At 33.0% G+C, this 15016-nt stretch overlaps 1 protein-coding gene across 2 annotated transcripts; it reads left to right on the top strand.

Moving 5' to 3' along the window:
* The first annotated feature begins 748 nt into the window (after positions 1–748).
* LOC124543306 (GATOR complex protein NPRL2-like) lies at positions 749–8477 on the top strand. 2 transcript variants are annotated; one of them, XM_047121487.1, is made up of 9 exons: positions 749–1082; positions 1455–1546; positions 2507–2663; positions 3128–3239; positions 4164–4402; positions 4932–5042; positions 5791–5925; positions 6745–6905; positions 7481–8477. In XM_047121487.1, the coding sequence occupies exons 1-9, from the start codon at positions 897–899 to the stop codon at positions 7671–7673; spliced, it is 1386 nt and encodes a 461-aa protein (XP_046977443.1). In that variant the 5' UTR covers positions 749–896; the 3' UTR covers positions 7674–8477. The 2 variants fall into 2 exon arrangements, with proteins under 2 accessions (XP_046977443.1, XP_046977444.1); XM_047121488.1 differs by having other exon boundaries at positions 4167–4402.
* The last annotated feature ends 6539 nt before the right edge of the window (positions 8478–15016 follow it).

Genomic DNA, 15016 nt, shown 5'->3' on the forward strand with positions numbered 1-15016 from the left:
AGTTGCTAGTATTATACAGTCTGTCTTTGGTTTTGAGACTTCTTGTTTAGGATGACCTTAATTATAACAACATTTAATTTGGTACAGCTGGTCAAAATGTCTAGATGTTTCCCTAATTCCCTCATAAGGTTTATCCTAATTAAGAATTTCTGTCTAAATAATGAAATGAAAAGTTGACATTCGTCACACGGCACTTATAAAAAACATACACCGTTCTTTAAGTTTTTAAATTAATTTCAGTAATTCAAGTGAACAAAAAGTCCTCTTGAAGTTTAGCGCCTTGTTTATAGACAAAATATTGTTTTATCACTCTTGTTACATATAATCTATTTATTATCTTTTTATTAATAAAATTGATCGAACTAGCTGAGTGTTCATAAAATATTCTAAAGCAACTTTGAACGTCAACAAAAATCAAGAAAGATTTAAAAAATAATTACTTATAATTTGGCTGTACAAAATGAGTGTATAATTATTTTGTCTAAATAAAGTAAGAGTAATATCAAAATCACATTAAACGAACTTAAGAGTTATTGCATCAATTTTAAAGTTAAGTTAAAATTGTATTTAAAAGTTTTCTAATAGTTAATTAAGTGTTTGTGTTAAAAATTAATAAAATGCTTAAATTTAAAAGAAATCTATAAACAAGGCTTTAAAATACTTGCATCCAGAGCCAATAAATATAATACACGAGGAAAAGTCTGTGGTTTTTCTACATAATTGTAAATTGACAGTTGAAGTTTATGACGATTACGATTTTTTTTCAATTCGTGGAAATGCACATTACAATGTCACGCGATCGGCGATCCTTATTAGTTTTTATAAAGCATTAGTCGGAGTAGTAAAGGATATTATTTTTATTTAAATTTATAATTATGTTCTGGTAGTTTTGTCCAATGCAAGTCTACCTGGATTCCGCATCAGATATTGAGCATGACAACGGTGTCGATTCAAAAATCACCTTAATGTCCTCAAAAATCATGGAAACACGTTATTACGAAGGATGTGGGCGCGAGGGTCCCATCCGATGCATATTTCTAGGTGAATTCCATCCAGTTGCAGGGCCTAAAATATCATGTCAGGTAACAAAGTATGCTTTTATCGCTTATAATCGGACTATATACAAAAACTCAATTGTTTATAAACATTTCATAACAGGTTATTTTATATATTGCAAAAAAATGCTTTTGTGTTATTTCTTCCTAATGTTCATAGTAAATAAATTTAACAAATAATGCTTAGTCTCATATTATAAGTAAAGTTCAAGACAATTACTCATGAAACAATAAATGAAAACATAGCTGATAGAAACAGCTAAAGACTAACATACATTTTTATTTTGTATCTATACATTATATGAAAAACAATTCAACTCAACCAACAAAAGTATAACTGAAATAATAATTATTATTGTATGATAATTACAAATTGCAATAAAATATTATTAATTTCAGTTTCCTGATGATTATGTATCAAAAGAGCTCTTTGATTCAATAAGTGCTTATATCATTCCAAAGCCTCAGATTCAAAAATGTACAATGACTATGTAAGTATTATGACTCATTAAACAAACTATTACAATACTACTTAACTAGATATTAATTTTGGTCGGCTAACTACTGATTATTGCAAATTTATTTATGGGCCCAACAACAACAACAACAGCCTGTAAATTCCCACTGCTGGGCTAAAGGCCTCCTCTCCCTTTGAGGAGATGGTTTGGAACATATTCCATCACGCTGTTCCAATGCGGGTTGGTGGAAGTGGTTTTATGGGCCCCACTGAGGAATATTGGCTTATACTTTCCAAGATAAATTTTGTGAACAAAGCTGATTACAGGAATGCCATAAAGCTCCACTAAAAAGAGAAAAATCGATCAGTAGCGAACATTTGTGCAGTTATAGTAAAAATCTAAAATAAAATTACTGCCTGAAAGAGAGTGCTACTTGAACATTTCTTTAAACTTAAAAAAAAAATGTTGATATTATTACATGTATGTAATCTACTATTATAGTAGCAAATTGTATATGTATATATTTCATTAATTGCTGCTTGGAATCTAGTCTCTTCTAGCAGCTATTTCAACTTAACATCTTATTCTCGACTTACCTTTAAAATAGGGAAACCAAAGCTCATTGGTTTTGTTGTCATGTATGGATCAGTTTTTGACTATTAAAAATGAGATGGAGTGCATTGATTATCAGCTGATTACTCAGCTGAACAAATATTTTGAAAGAAAAAAAAGATGTTTCAAAATTGTAGAATAAATTGGTTATTGAATAATTAATATACATTTGAGTACTTGAATTTGAGAGTAAAAATTTTAACCTGTTGAGTTTCTATTGTGGATTCTTCTGATTTAGGACTGAAGTGTTTCTTACCAAACTGGTAGAACTTTGACATTCAATAAAAAAAAAGTATATTCTATGTTGAATAAAGACATTTGAATTTGAATGAGACTTGAAAGAGGGGATGATGTGTTGATGAGTTATGTAATGGTTTTCAGAAATGCACTTGGCCATAAAATAGTTGGTTATCCCATAAGGATAGAAAACTCAAGATATGAACGTAACATGTACCTGTTCAACCTTTGCTTTGTATGTGATAGCTGGTCGAAGACTGTGCAATATGAACCTGTTGTTAAGAAACTCGGTGAACATTTGGTAAGTTGTGTTTAACACACACACACATGTTTAAACTAATAATAACTTCATAATGATAATGCTAAAATTTATAAGTGACACAAGTTTACATAAAAAATTATGCTTGTATTTTTACAACAAACTATTTAAGTTGAATTAAATTCAATCAACCTTGTTCTGTCACTTTCCTTAATATTAAACATATTCTATTTTTTCTTGCTCTTGGCTTTTGTTTTAGCGTGTTGACTGGCCTGTGGCAATAATGATGTTTTGTGGCATTTAATAATTATCATTGTAAACAGCAGTCATATAAAAAGTGTCTGTTTACATTTTTATTTAAAGAATAGTCTCTTGTACAGCAAAGACCTCATGTGTTAATAACAATATTTGAAGCTTATTGCTATTACACAAAAAATATGGTGCTTTCTCTATATTTGCTTAAGATCAGATCAGAAATGATAAGATCATAATATTTCCTTACACAGACAATCATGGAAGAAGAAACGAGATTTGTATCGAGTGGCTCAACTAAACTGCCAACACTGCTCGCTCACTTATTACATGACCTGAACACCTACAGGAAAGCTACATTAGTCGGTGTGTTATTTTTCATTTTCTGATTTGTATTTTTTTAAGCAGAACAAATTATATTAAGGTTGGACATTCTTCGTAATACTTATCCTTAGCGAGCTGCCCCATTTCCTCACGAGTGCAATAAATAAAGAAAATGAAAATACTTAATATTGTCTTATTAAGAATGTATTCTTTTTAATGTACATTATGAGATATACTTTACATTAAAAGTTAATTTAGTTAATATTCATTCAGTCATAAGTTATTGTGAAATAATGATCAAAATATATATTATACGACAGCTCGAATCTATAAGGTGCGAATTTGGTTACTTTTAGTATCCAAGGTCAATTTTTGTTGTGACATCCGGTTATCCGTTTCGCAGCGAACGATTATTTTTTGTTGTATGTCATTTAGAAACGGTGATAACTTCTAAATTATTCGAATGATGCATTGCTAAAGACAATTTTAATGGTAATTAGTCTAATTAACTTATTTATGTGATAATAATTAATTAGAGAGAATGGCTTCATATAAGCATATACTTTTTTACTTATGTATAAATATATGGAACTAGTCATTAAAGTGTAGCATGATTTGCACATGATTATTGCAGACTATTCACTAGGCTTTTTAAGAGCTACAATTTTGTAATGAATTGTTTTGATTGATATTCTGTGGCATAGTAGTCTAAGCCTATGACGTCAGCTTTTTTGAATAACGACTGTAAAAATTCTGAACGAATGATACTCAAATAGTTTATCGGTTTTTCAAAACCCGAAATAAGTAGGGGAGATATAGGCAAGTGCTGAAAGCGACCTCGTTTTCTACTATTGATAGATAATTTAATTGTTAATTTAAAACTTATTGACATACATTCTGCGGTTGATTGTTTCTGGTTAAAAAGAAAATATGTGTTTTCTAAGTGATAACCTCATTTATTATCAGAAGGCGAGACCGTAATGCACTTGAAAGTGCTCGAAGTGCGTAAAGACCCCACGCCGGTGCACGATTTCGACGTCCCAGTACTGGTCGCGTCGGTGGGCCTCCCCCGACCAGGGAGACCGCCGCGTATAGTGCCACAGGAAGGCTCCGAACAAATACCTAGCCAGGAGCATTTGGACGTGGAGGATGAAGAGCCGTTCGAAGTTGATATGGACGCTGACTGGGACCTTACGACCCGACAGGTAAGACATTAAAAATAATACCTTTTTGGTAATTTAAACATAAAACTACTTTTTCCAAAAAATACTTGGCAGTTTGCCAAATGTCCTTGTGAAATAAAATTTACAAAAAATACCATTCGAATACACAATACAGGTGTATTCGAAGGGTATTTTAATTGTATTGTAATGATTTTTTTTTGGTCTAACTTGTCTGTCAGTTACAGAATAAAATCTCGTATCTAGCTGTCAATAGTAATCCGGATTATTGATAGCATTGACCTTTAGAAGATTGTGTAATACTTCATTCGTACATCTGATCTTTCTTCTACCATATTAGCTTCTCGACTCCATTTGACTATGAAAGTAATGATATTTAATGTAGAATTAACACCGATAAATTAATGAGACTTTGAAAAGAAATATCAATGATAGAATGTAAGGCACAACAAACTTTGACATGGCTCCGTGAACAATTTTTTTTTTAAACCGTTGGCTTATTATATATTTTATTATTATTAAATTTATTTCCATACTATTTATTTATATTCAGCTTCTACCACACATCAATGGTTACAACCACGTGTCGAAGATAGCGTCTGATACGAATGTGGAGAAAACTCTCGTCAAATCGTGTATACAAAATTTGGTCTATTATGGAGTGGTGAGTCTACTAAGATGATTACTTGATAAACTTATACATATATAGTTTGGAATAGAATGTTCTCGAAGTTCTCTCTCAAAGGGCTAAGTAATTAAAATTAAGTCATGATTGAATTTTAAAACTATTTCTCTGATAAAATATGGTCTTGACTTCTGCCACATGTATGTCTTTGCACGACCTTGATAAGAGATGGCCCTATTTGATCATTTGAGCCTAAATCGATAATTATTGTACATTAGTACCCTTCAAGTTTCTTTTTCAATTCATTAATATTAACTTTGTAATTAATAATGTACTCGTCAATGCATTTGGGCATTATTATGCTTTCAATAATTTGGAGCTATTCACCTTTATTATAATTTTTTTTATGGTATAAGTTGGCGGATGAGCATATGGGCCACTTGATGGTAAGTGGTCACCATCACCCATAGGCAATGACGCTCTAAGAAATATTAACTATTCTTTACATTGTCAATGTGCCACCAACCTTGGGAACTAAGATGTTATGTCCCTTGTACCTGTAGTTACACTGGCTCACTCAACCTTCAAACCGGAACACAACAATATTGAATACTGTTATTTGGGGGAAGAATAACTGATGAGTGGGTGGTACCTACCCAGACGGACTAGTACAAAGCCCACCCAGTAAAAGACTATTTTAAAATTGGAAATAAGACAGACATTTAGTTTGTTATCAATAGTTATTCTCATTATTGTATATTATATAATTATGCTTTATCATTTCCAGGTAGTTTTAATTCCAGTGTTGAAGTTCAGTAACATGTACCGAGCCACACCGAGTCTCAGCAGACTGTTCAGTGACCACGAAATGCAGAAGTCTTGTATTTCTTTCCTCAGCAACGATAACGAAAATAAAGAAAAAGTAATTACATTACACCCAAGTACATTGGTTTCTAAGTTTATTTACAAAATAAAACATTGGGCTTGAAATAAAATATTATGTATAGTCTATTTCAATGGTAGGAGTTGATATCTATTATATAAGCATTATAAACAGTTCTTGATTAATATATGTTAATTTTTTAATACATTAATAATATTTAAACAGACTGATACTGGTTGAAATAGTTTATAATACTTTAAGAGTCCGAGATGACTAGAAGGATGCCCCGTAGTTTATTTTCCATATTCTGTTGACTATATATTACTGTGACATTCCTTATTATATTCTGTGTCCTCACAACTGACCATATTGGCATAGCTGTGTAATCCGCACTAGTAGTTCTAACTATCTTATTTTTGGTCTATTGGTTTCCCGAGGTGAGCTCAGTCTCTTGAGTGAAATGGTTGACCATTATTGTACATCGAGATATAAATCTTAGGAGGGACTACTGTAACTGATAGACAAATCAAATCTAAGTCACAATCTTGTTCCTAATTAAATCATGTTTATATGTATGTAATATGTTGTTTATTGAAACAAAAACTGTAGATCTTCCTCTGTAAAGAGAATTTTTTTTTTGAAAGTTTGATACAATGATTATTATATTTGCAAATACAATTTACGACTACTTATATACTTAGTTCAAATTAACATTATATTATTTACTAACTTGTAAAGAGAAATAACATTAAAAGCTATTCCTTTTCAAAAATCTTAACTTCTAACTTAAAATGCACAAAAAACAGAGAGCCTTTTTTTTACAGATTAAATTATATAATTAATTATTAAAATTTCCAGCCAGTCTTATCCGACGTGCTTGGAATACTCTGTTCGCTACAGCAAGGCACAACTCTTCGAACGGTTTGCGAACGATTCTTCCCATCGCCGGGCGTGCCTTTCGATGTCCGTCGCTTGGTTGTGTTCGCGCAGATACACGGCCTCGTTAAGTGTTTGAAAAGGTAAATATATTTATTGACGTATTGTAAGACACAAATTAGATGTAGCATCGGAAAATGCAATGGAATGAAAATAAAACCGATTACTGCCGATTTAGACAACCAATAGAAATAGCTCCCTATCGCGCCATTCGACGCTATTCGTCGCTATAGATTCACGCGTCAGAGAAAGCAAGTGCATGTAAAACGACGCGTCAAATTGACGAATATATTAGGTCATATGATATTACAAGTTATTACGTTTGTGCAAAGGTCATATTCGCGTGAGAAATAAATATTGATAATTTGGGATAGCGTACTTAATTCGGATCTGATCGGTTTTACGAATTTTGCCGATGCGACATCTTAGTTGTGTCGTACTATACGTTCTTATTAAATCACTATTGAATCGTAACTTGAAGCCACCACCGGTGTCTCGGTAAATATTATTTTCCCAAATGACAAGTTTCTAATGAATTCAACACAAACTAGCTACTATATCTAATCGTATTATAAACGAATAGTATGTCCAAGGGAGGATGTGTAATAATTTTGTGTAGTCGAAATTAATTATTGCAATTTTGCTGTATTCTGTGTAGGTATCCTGTCTACGTCCGCAGTCCGGTTCGACCCAACGGCTTTACCCCACGTTTGGACTCCATGCTGGGCATCCGGCGACTCTTCACCGGCAAGCACAGTGTTGATGAAATTTGCTGTCTCGCGCGGATCGACTTGGCAACTCTCGATCAGATCATAGAAGACGATTCCAATGTCGCTATAATATGGAGGTAGACTAATTACTCATAATGTATCCACAACAAAAAATTTTGGATTCAATGAAAATTATGTTCAGCTGAGATAAAAACAAATCCTCAGTTCTTTCCGCAATGAAACAAATGTTCTCTAACTTCCATTTACTGGTGTATTCAACAATACGAAATATATTATTATATTTGAAATAATTTCAGTAGGATAATTTTGCAGAATTTAACTTACGAATAAATATACATCATAAACTTAATATTAAGGAACGCAATAATAAAGAATGTAAACATATGATTTATTGATATCAATGTGTCTTAAGGCTCGTTTACATTGGTCGATAGGAAACGAATTCAGGGAGCAAGGCATGACATACGGTCATTAATATGACGTTATGGAATATAACATACGGCATATTATATTATGAATCCCAGCGAGCTGTGTAATTATAGAAGTATTAATACGCGGTAAAACGTATAGGCTAGCGCCACATATGAAGGACCTTATGATACAAACATACATTTTTAATATATAGCTGACCTGGTGCACTTTGTATCACCTACAATTTCTATTTGCACATATTTATGACGTGGGATGCCCTTACAATTTCTATTTGCACATGTGGGCATATTTGCATGTGTGGGATGTCCTTGAACTGGTGTTTCTTGTATTCGACGCTCAAACGGTTTTGATTCTGCGTTCCATGTATATTGGTGTGGTATTTCAACAACAGCCTGTTAATTCCCACTACTTGAGGAGAAGGTTTGGAATATATTTCACCACGCTGTTCCAATGCGGGTTGGTGGAATACACATGTGGCAGAATTTCTATGAAATTTGTCTCATGCAGGTTTCCTCGCGATGTTTTCCTTCGCCGCTGAGCACGAGATGAATTATAAAGACAAATTAAGCACATGAAACAGCGGTGCTTGCCTGGGTTTGAACTCGCAATCATCGGTTAAGATGCACGCGATCCAACCACTGGGCCATCTCGACTCAATATGTGATATTTCACCCTACTGCAAACTACAAGCGAAATCTGTTAGACAAATAAGAATCTCGTTCAATATGTCTGCTGCTTTCTCTCGATTGAATTTTTCAAATAGACTACTGCATAGGTATTTCTTGTCGCATTATCGCCACTGACAGAGCGACCAGTCTGAGATATTTTAAAACTTGCATTTATTATATCGAAGAGATCGAAATCGCTGCCTTTGTACATAATTATGTACTTTATCGACTTGTTGGTATTCCAACAAGTCGATAAAGTACACTATTGTGTTCGAGAGTAACGTGAGCCTCAAAAACTTTAGATAATATTGGCGGGTAAAGCTCGATGCTATAATTGTCAATGTCACTTTCATAACTACTATTCACTTACTATCCGAAACTGATCGCTGGCGATACAGCGATCAAGTCTTTAGGGGTCTCGCGGGAACATTGACTGTCTATTATAAAGTGTAATTCGTTGTTGAAAACTTAACAAAGCCCAAGGTCATGTTCTTGGTCATTTTGGATCGAGTTTTATCGCGAATTTCAACTGAAATAATCGAACGATTTCATCTGGCCCAATTTTGGCAATTAACCAATCTTCACGTTCCTTTCGACTGAATACTTTACTGGGTATTGACTGCGATATCACCTCTGTTTGTATTTCGTTCTTAATTTAAATTAATCGTGGGATACAACTTACAGATGAATGTTATAAATAGGCCTGGCCAGTGGTTGACCATAGGCTGGTGAATTTAAAACCTCAAACTAAGTACTCGAATCATATGTCTAAACCTATAAAGTCAATGTGGGAGAACAAAATGGCGGATTAAAATAATCGATAGTTCGAAATATGATCATTTTTATAATAGAAATGACAGTTCAGTACCGGACCTCCTACTATGGCTATCTCTTAAGTTTTTAATTTAAGTTTTAAAATTTTTAACTGTTCTTTTATGTTTTCGCTTTGTTTTAAATTTTATCTCAGCCGTATTTATAAAAACGCACACAAAACGTTTTTGAGTTTTAGAGACAGTAATTGATTTATATATTTATAATTTAAAAAAAAATGTTATATATTTTTTTTGCAATCAGTCAAAATGATATAGATGAATAATAGTATAATTTATATCTTGCCCTTATATATATATGGGCATCGTCAGTCGTATCGTTTTTCGTGTTTGTATAATACATGGTATATCGAATGGCCTTTAATAAATGTTGCCATTAAAAAAAACCTTCATTTCGATGTATCCACTATTAACTTTTAAAAATAATAGGTAAATTAAAATTTAAAATAAGTAGATTTCGAATCAAAGTTAATATTTTCTTCGTTTGAGATCGTTTGAATAATGATTGAATTTCTTGCCTACAAATCAGAATTGTTTCGATTCCTTAAACTGGTCTTAACTCATTAAACAAAGGTTTCGTCGTTCGTTAAACGTTTAAATGTGAAAGTATAATCATTTTTCAGTCGGATGTTGATAAAAAAATTAACTACGCTTAATTTTTTGTAGTGTGTTAATATTGATGTACAATAAAAATATCATTTAAAAAACTTTAATTAGGTAGTTAGAAAATATGAATGTTAGATTTCTAGGCTTAATTTATAATGATATATATTTGAATTATAAAAATATCAATTGGCCAAGGATACTTTAAAATAATTATGCATAATTTATACCTTTTTTATATTTCTTTTTTACATTTACCTATTAATGAGTAATTATTTATTGAAATATTAGAATAAAATTATTTATTTTTATTAGAATCGAAAAGAAACTAAGGGTATTAATTTTAGTTAAAAAAAAACTTATAATTAGAAAACAACTTCGACTCGTCTGATTTATCTGTTTTACTAATAGATATTGCTGTAGAAAAGACTTACGATTTATATCATCTATTATAGAGTAGATATCATAAGCTAGTACAATTCTCAATAATAAATAAAGCAAAATTATACATTTAAAATCCCAGTGTCCAATCCAAACGATACAATACACGAAATCATCGCAGCTGAGGCTATTGGATGATGATTGTTTACAATGAAATAGTGAAGAAAATTATAATTTTCTTATTGCTATAATTATATACAACAACGAAGTAAATAATATTGGACATACATTTTCCCAGAGAGTGCTCTCGAGACCCAAAATGACGTAAAAAATTTCAATGTAGCATTTAGTTTCCAATCTATCTCATTGTTGGTAGATTTAGATCATATCGGAATATTTGTGATATGGGTTTATTTTTTTTTTTATTTATACTTAAATTCGATATTGTCTCGAAAACAAAGCATAATAATAACTATCACAAGTATTTATTAAGGCTCGTATTCAATTTATTAAATATGCAATGCATTTCAAATTATTATTCTAATATTCCTAAAACTGTCCTTTAGTACTTTTAACCTTTTTCTATTGAATTGATTCACAAATGCTTGTGTAATTGAAAAGTATTATATGAGTTTGTTATTATTGGGTTCCTTATAATTTTCCGTTATATTTATTATCGCATTTGTTTGTTTGATACGTATGTGACGATAATATGAATATAATTAGAATTTAAGACTGCCTTCTTAGCAATACGAAATAAAACAAAAATATAAAGAATTAAATATTTGACACTATTTTTAATGTGTACAGTCGCATTGATAAGTCATATCATATACTAATGTTCCACCTGATACGAACTCGTACATAATTGGATGCTATTATCTCACTCTCATACTTGTAGCTACACCAGTCCTATGAAAGATAATTAGACAATATTTTATGTGTGTGAGTGACTGTATCGCGGCTATTACTGTTTCTTTTAAGGCTTTTCCTTTATCTCACATGTGTGACGGTATTATTTAACGTGTTGTACCCATATTAACAAATGTTTGAATATTCAAATTGCTATAACCAGACTTAGTGTCTCTGAAAATCCGCAACCAGTGACGTACCGTCTCGTTGATAATATATCGATGTGGGTATCCTTTATACTATTTACACTGCCAGTGTATGAGGCGCGTACGTGATCGTAGATTTGAAACTCGAATCATTTTTGTGTATACCTTGAGATTAGGGCATTATCTGTGCCGTTAGCAATATGTAATTATATTATTAGCTTTGTATTCACTGCCTAATCGTATGGATATCATTGGTGTTGTGTGAGTTTAATTGTAGTCACCTTCTCTGGAACGCAGTCTTGACGAGGACGACAAATAATTTTTATTATAGTACAATTAAAATGTGCCTTTTATTAAGAGCAAAGGTTTTATAACTTTTGGAAAGAAATTCTGAAACCTACGTATCCTTATTTCATTGATGTGTAACGCTACTGCCGTGGCGCGATCCTGGAGCTGTGAATGTTATTTGGTATTTTTATAGATATTTGTGAGCGACATGGCCTTTGTAAAAAACAAATGGGCGCCACGCGTATACTCTGCCTTATTTACGTCAAATAAACATCGAATGAGAATATTATTTTCAGAAATGCGCAGTCCCTGCTTGATGTTTATAGTTTGAGACCAATTACTTAAGAAATATGTCGGTTCGAGAGCGGACTGCTTGAACACATCTGCTGTCTTATGTTTGTAATCAATTGCTATGCATTAGATACTTATTTAATTTTTTTCGGTTCTCAGGGCACATATTTCTTTCGTATTTTTTAAGTGCTAGGCAGGTTTGAAGGAGTTCACGTGTCGTTCATGTCAACAGTATTATTGTGTAAGTAAGATTTTATAACGAACTAAAAGTTTAACACGCAGCTGTGCTATTAATTTTATAATAATATGATTTACGTCTGATCTTGTATAAATAGAGAGATTTATGTGAAATGTTTATCAAACGTGTGTATATAAAAAAAGTATATTTAAACATTATACCGCCGCGCGGGCGCGAGTCAGATTATTTTATATTTTTAAGTAGTTGAAACAAAAGTTCAAAGTGCACTGTGCCGCTTGCCTTCTATTAAATGTACAGTCGGGGTAAGAAAAGGTTCGTCACCTTAAGATCTATTTTTGTGTGCATAGTAGGTATGAGCGATAAGCTGCTTTACCGATCGAGAATGACATTTTGCGTCGCAATGGTTTGGCGTTTCGATTCAAAGGGTACCAAGAGTTTGAGACTTGATAAAGGAATTATTTTGAAAAATGACGAAGTTTTTTCTTCTCTGACTGTACTTGTCTAAACCACGCTTACGATTTAGCTGCAGTATCGACTTACTCGCTTTGAAGGCGTGTTGATATTTAAAGCGAGTAGAGAGAGACTAGAGCAAGATTAAAAAAAATGAAAATTGAAATAAAAGTAAGAAACATAATGTAACAAAAACCTTTAAAATACACATAATTCTTTTTTGAAAGTCCATAATGTTACCGGCTTTAAATCCCTAGTTATTTTTAAAACGGGTATTGTTATTATATTTTCATGATGGTTTGAAAATGATATCCGTGCGGTGATGTATAATGTTTAAACTGCGCTTTATGAAACTATCTTTTAAACAAGAATGTTTAAATATATCCTTTTATAATTTAAGGCTTCCGTCGCACGCTGCGTGTCTCTGTCGTGCTGACTGTCCTGTATGTATGTACTTATATGGTTTCTTTAAGTATTTATTATTAGTACAAATCTAGGTAGTGGGTGTATTATTTAAACTTTTGTATTATTTATTATAGTCTTAAATGTTTGAGTTGTAACCAATGATGTTCTAGTAAACAGATATGTTATTAACGCGCAAAAAGTGAAGAATAGAAAACGTCTCAATTGGGACGTTTGCCTTTATTCATTTTACGTACGTTTTGCGTAATTAAAACATCTAGTTATCCCTTTTCCTTATTGTTTTTATCAAGCTATCATTTTTACTTGTAAGGCTAAGAACTCACGGAGCGGTTTTCACCCGCACCCGCCGCGGGTGCGGGCCCGCAGCTTCTGTAGAATGCAGATATATGTGTAAAAAATTAAAGCACATTTCACGACGCGTTTTACGCCCGCGGTGTGCGCGGTTGTTTGCGGGTCCCGCTGCACTGGCGGTTCATCTTCTACCGGCGGGCGCGGGTCGCGGTCCCGCAGCCGCGGCGATTTGCACCCGCGCGCTCTGCGGTCGGTTGGCGGGCGACCGCGTTGGCAGCGGGGGGGAAATCGCGCCATTTTGCTGGTAGGCAGTGATAACTCCTTGTTCCGTAGTGACGCGTTCAAGCACGCACGCGCACGTTTGTCAACAAAATGGATACTGATATTGAAGTCGATCTACTAATTACTTTGGTTCAAGATAGGCCAGTTATATGGGATAAGAGCTTAGAAGAATATAAGTACAAAAACTTGACACTCAAAGCATGGGAAGAAATCTGCGGTATTTTAAATAAAGATTTTGAAAATTTGGATGAGACAAATAAAAAAAAATATGGTTAGTATTATATAAGTTTATTTTTAACCTACAATAATAATTAATAATTGAGCTGTGTAGTAGCGGGTCGTAAAAAGAATAATAATTAACGTTATTAAATTTTTGACAATTGCCAGCTTAAAGCTCCGCTGTCACTCATAAAATATTGTTGAAAAATATCTCTTATGTTGTTGGCTTGTCTTCCACTGCGTATTGATGGAGGTGTTTGTATACTCTCAAGATTATGAGTAAAATCTTCTTCTCTAATGTGATGGCCGTCTCGTTTTCGTACAAAATTGTGAAGTATGCAACATGCCTTCACAATATTAATTGATAAAGGTATTGATACATCCAATGCACGATTTAAAATTCGCCATTTGTTTGATAAAATGCCAAATGCACATTCTACGTATCTTCGTGCTCTCGATAGGCGATAATTAAATACCCTTTTTTGTACACTCAAAAATTGACCACCATAAGGTCTCATAATGTGTTGATGCAAACCAAATGCCTCATCGGCTACGAATACATACGGGACAGGTGGCAAAGTAGACACCTGACGCAAAAAGTATATAAGTATGTTGTATCCGTTGTCTGGTATCTATAGTATAAGCCTCGTGCTTAGTTTGGGACTAGATGGCGCTGTGTAAAGATTTCCAAGAACAACATTTATGTGTGTGTGTGTGCGTGTGTGAGTGCGTATGTGCGTGCGTGCGTGCGAGTTGTTAAAAGAAACTTACATACCTTAATGTGACTGCCAACATTTCCTCTGGTGATATGGGATCTCGCATATTAGTATGTTGTTTTTGAAGAGCAGTTTCTGTTTTTTTTTTAAGTTCTAAATAACTACTTATGGACATTCGGAAATAATTAAAGAACTTCTCCTCATCCTTCTTTAACTCATTAATAAGAGTAACAAATAATCCATAACGATTTCTTTCCGCAATTAGTGGATGTATCCAGAATCTTTTAGGCCTTCTTTTTTTAATTCTTCTGTGAAGTAAATATAACGCAACA

Source organism: Vanessa cardui, chromosome Z (assembly GCF_905220365.1).
Source record: "Vanessa cardui chromosome Z, ilVanCard2.1, whole genome shotgun sequence".
Lineage (NCBI taxonomy): Eukaryota > Metazoa > Arthropoda > Insecta > Lepidoptera > Nymphalidae > Vanessa > Vanessa cardui.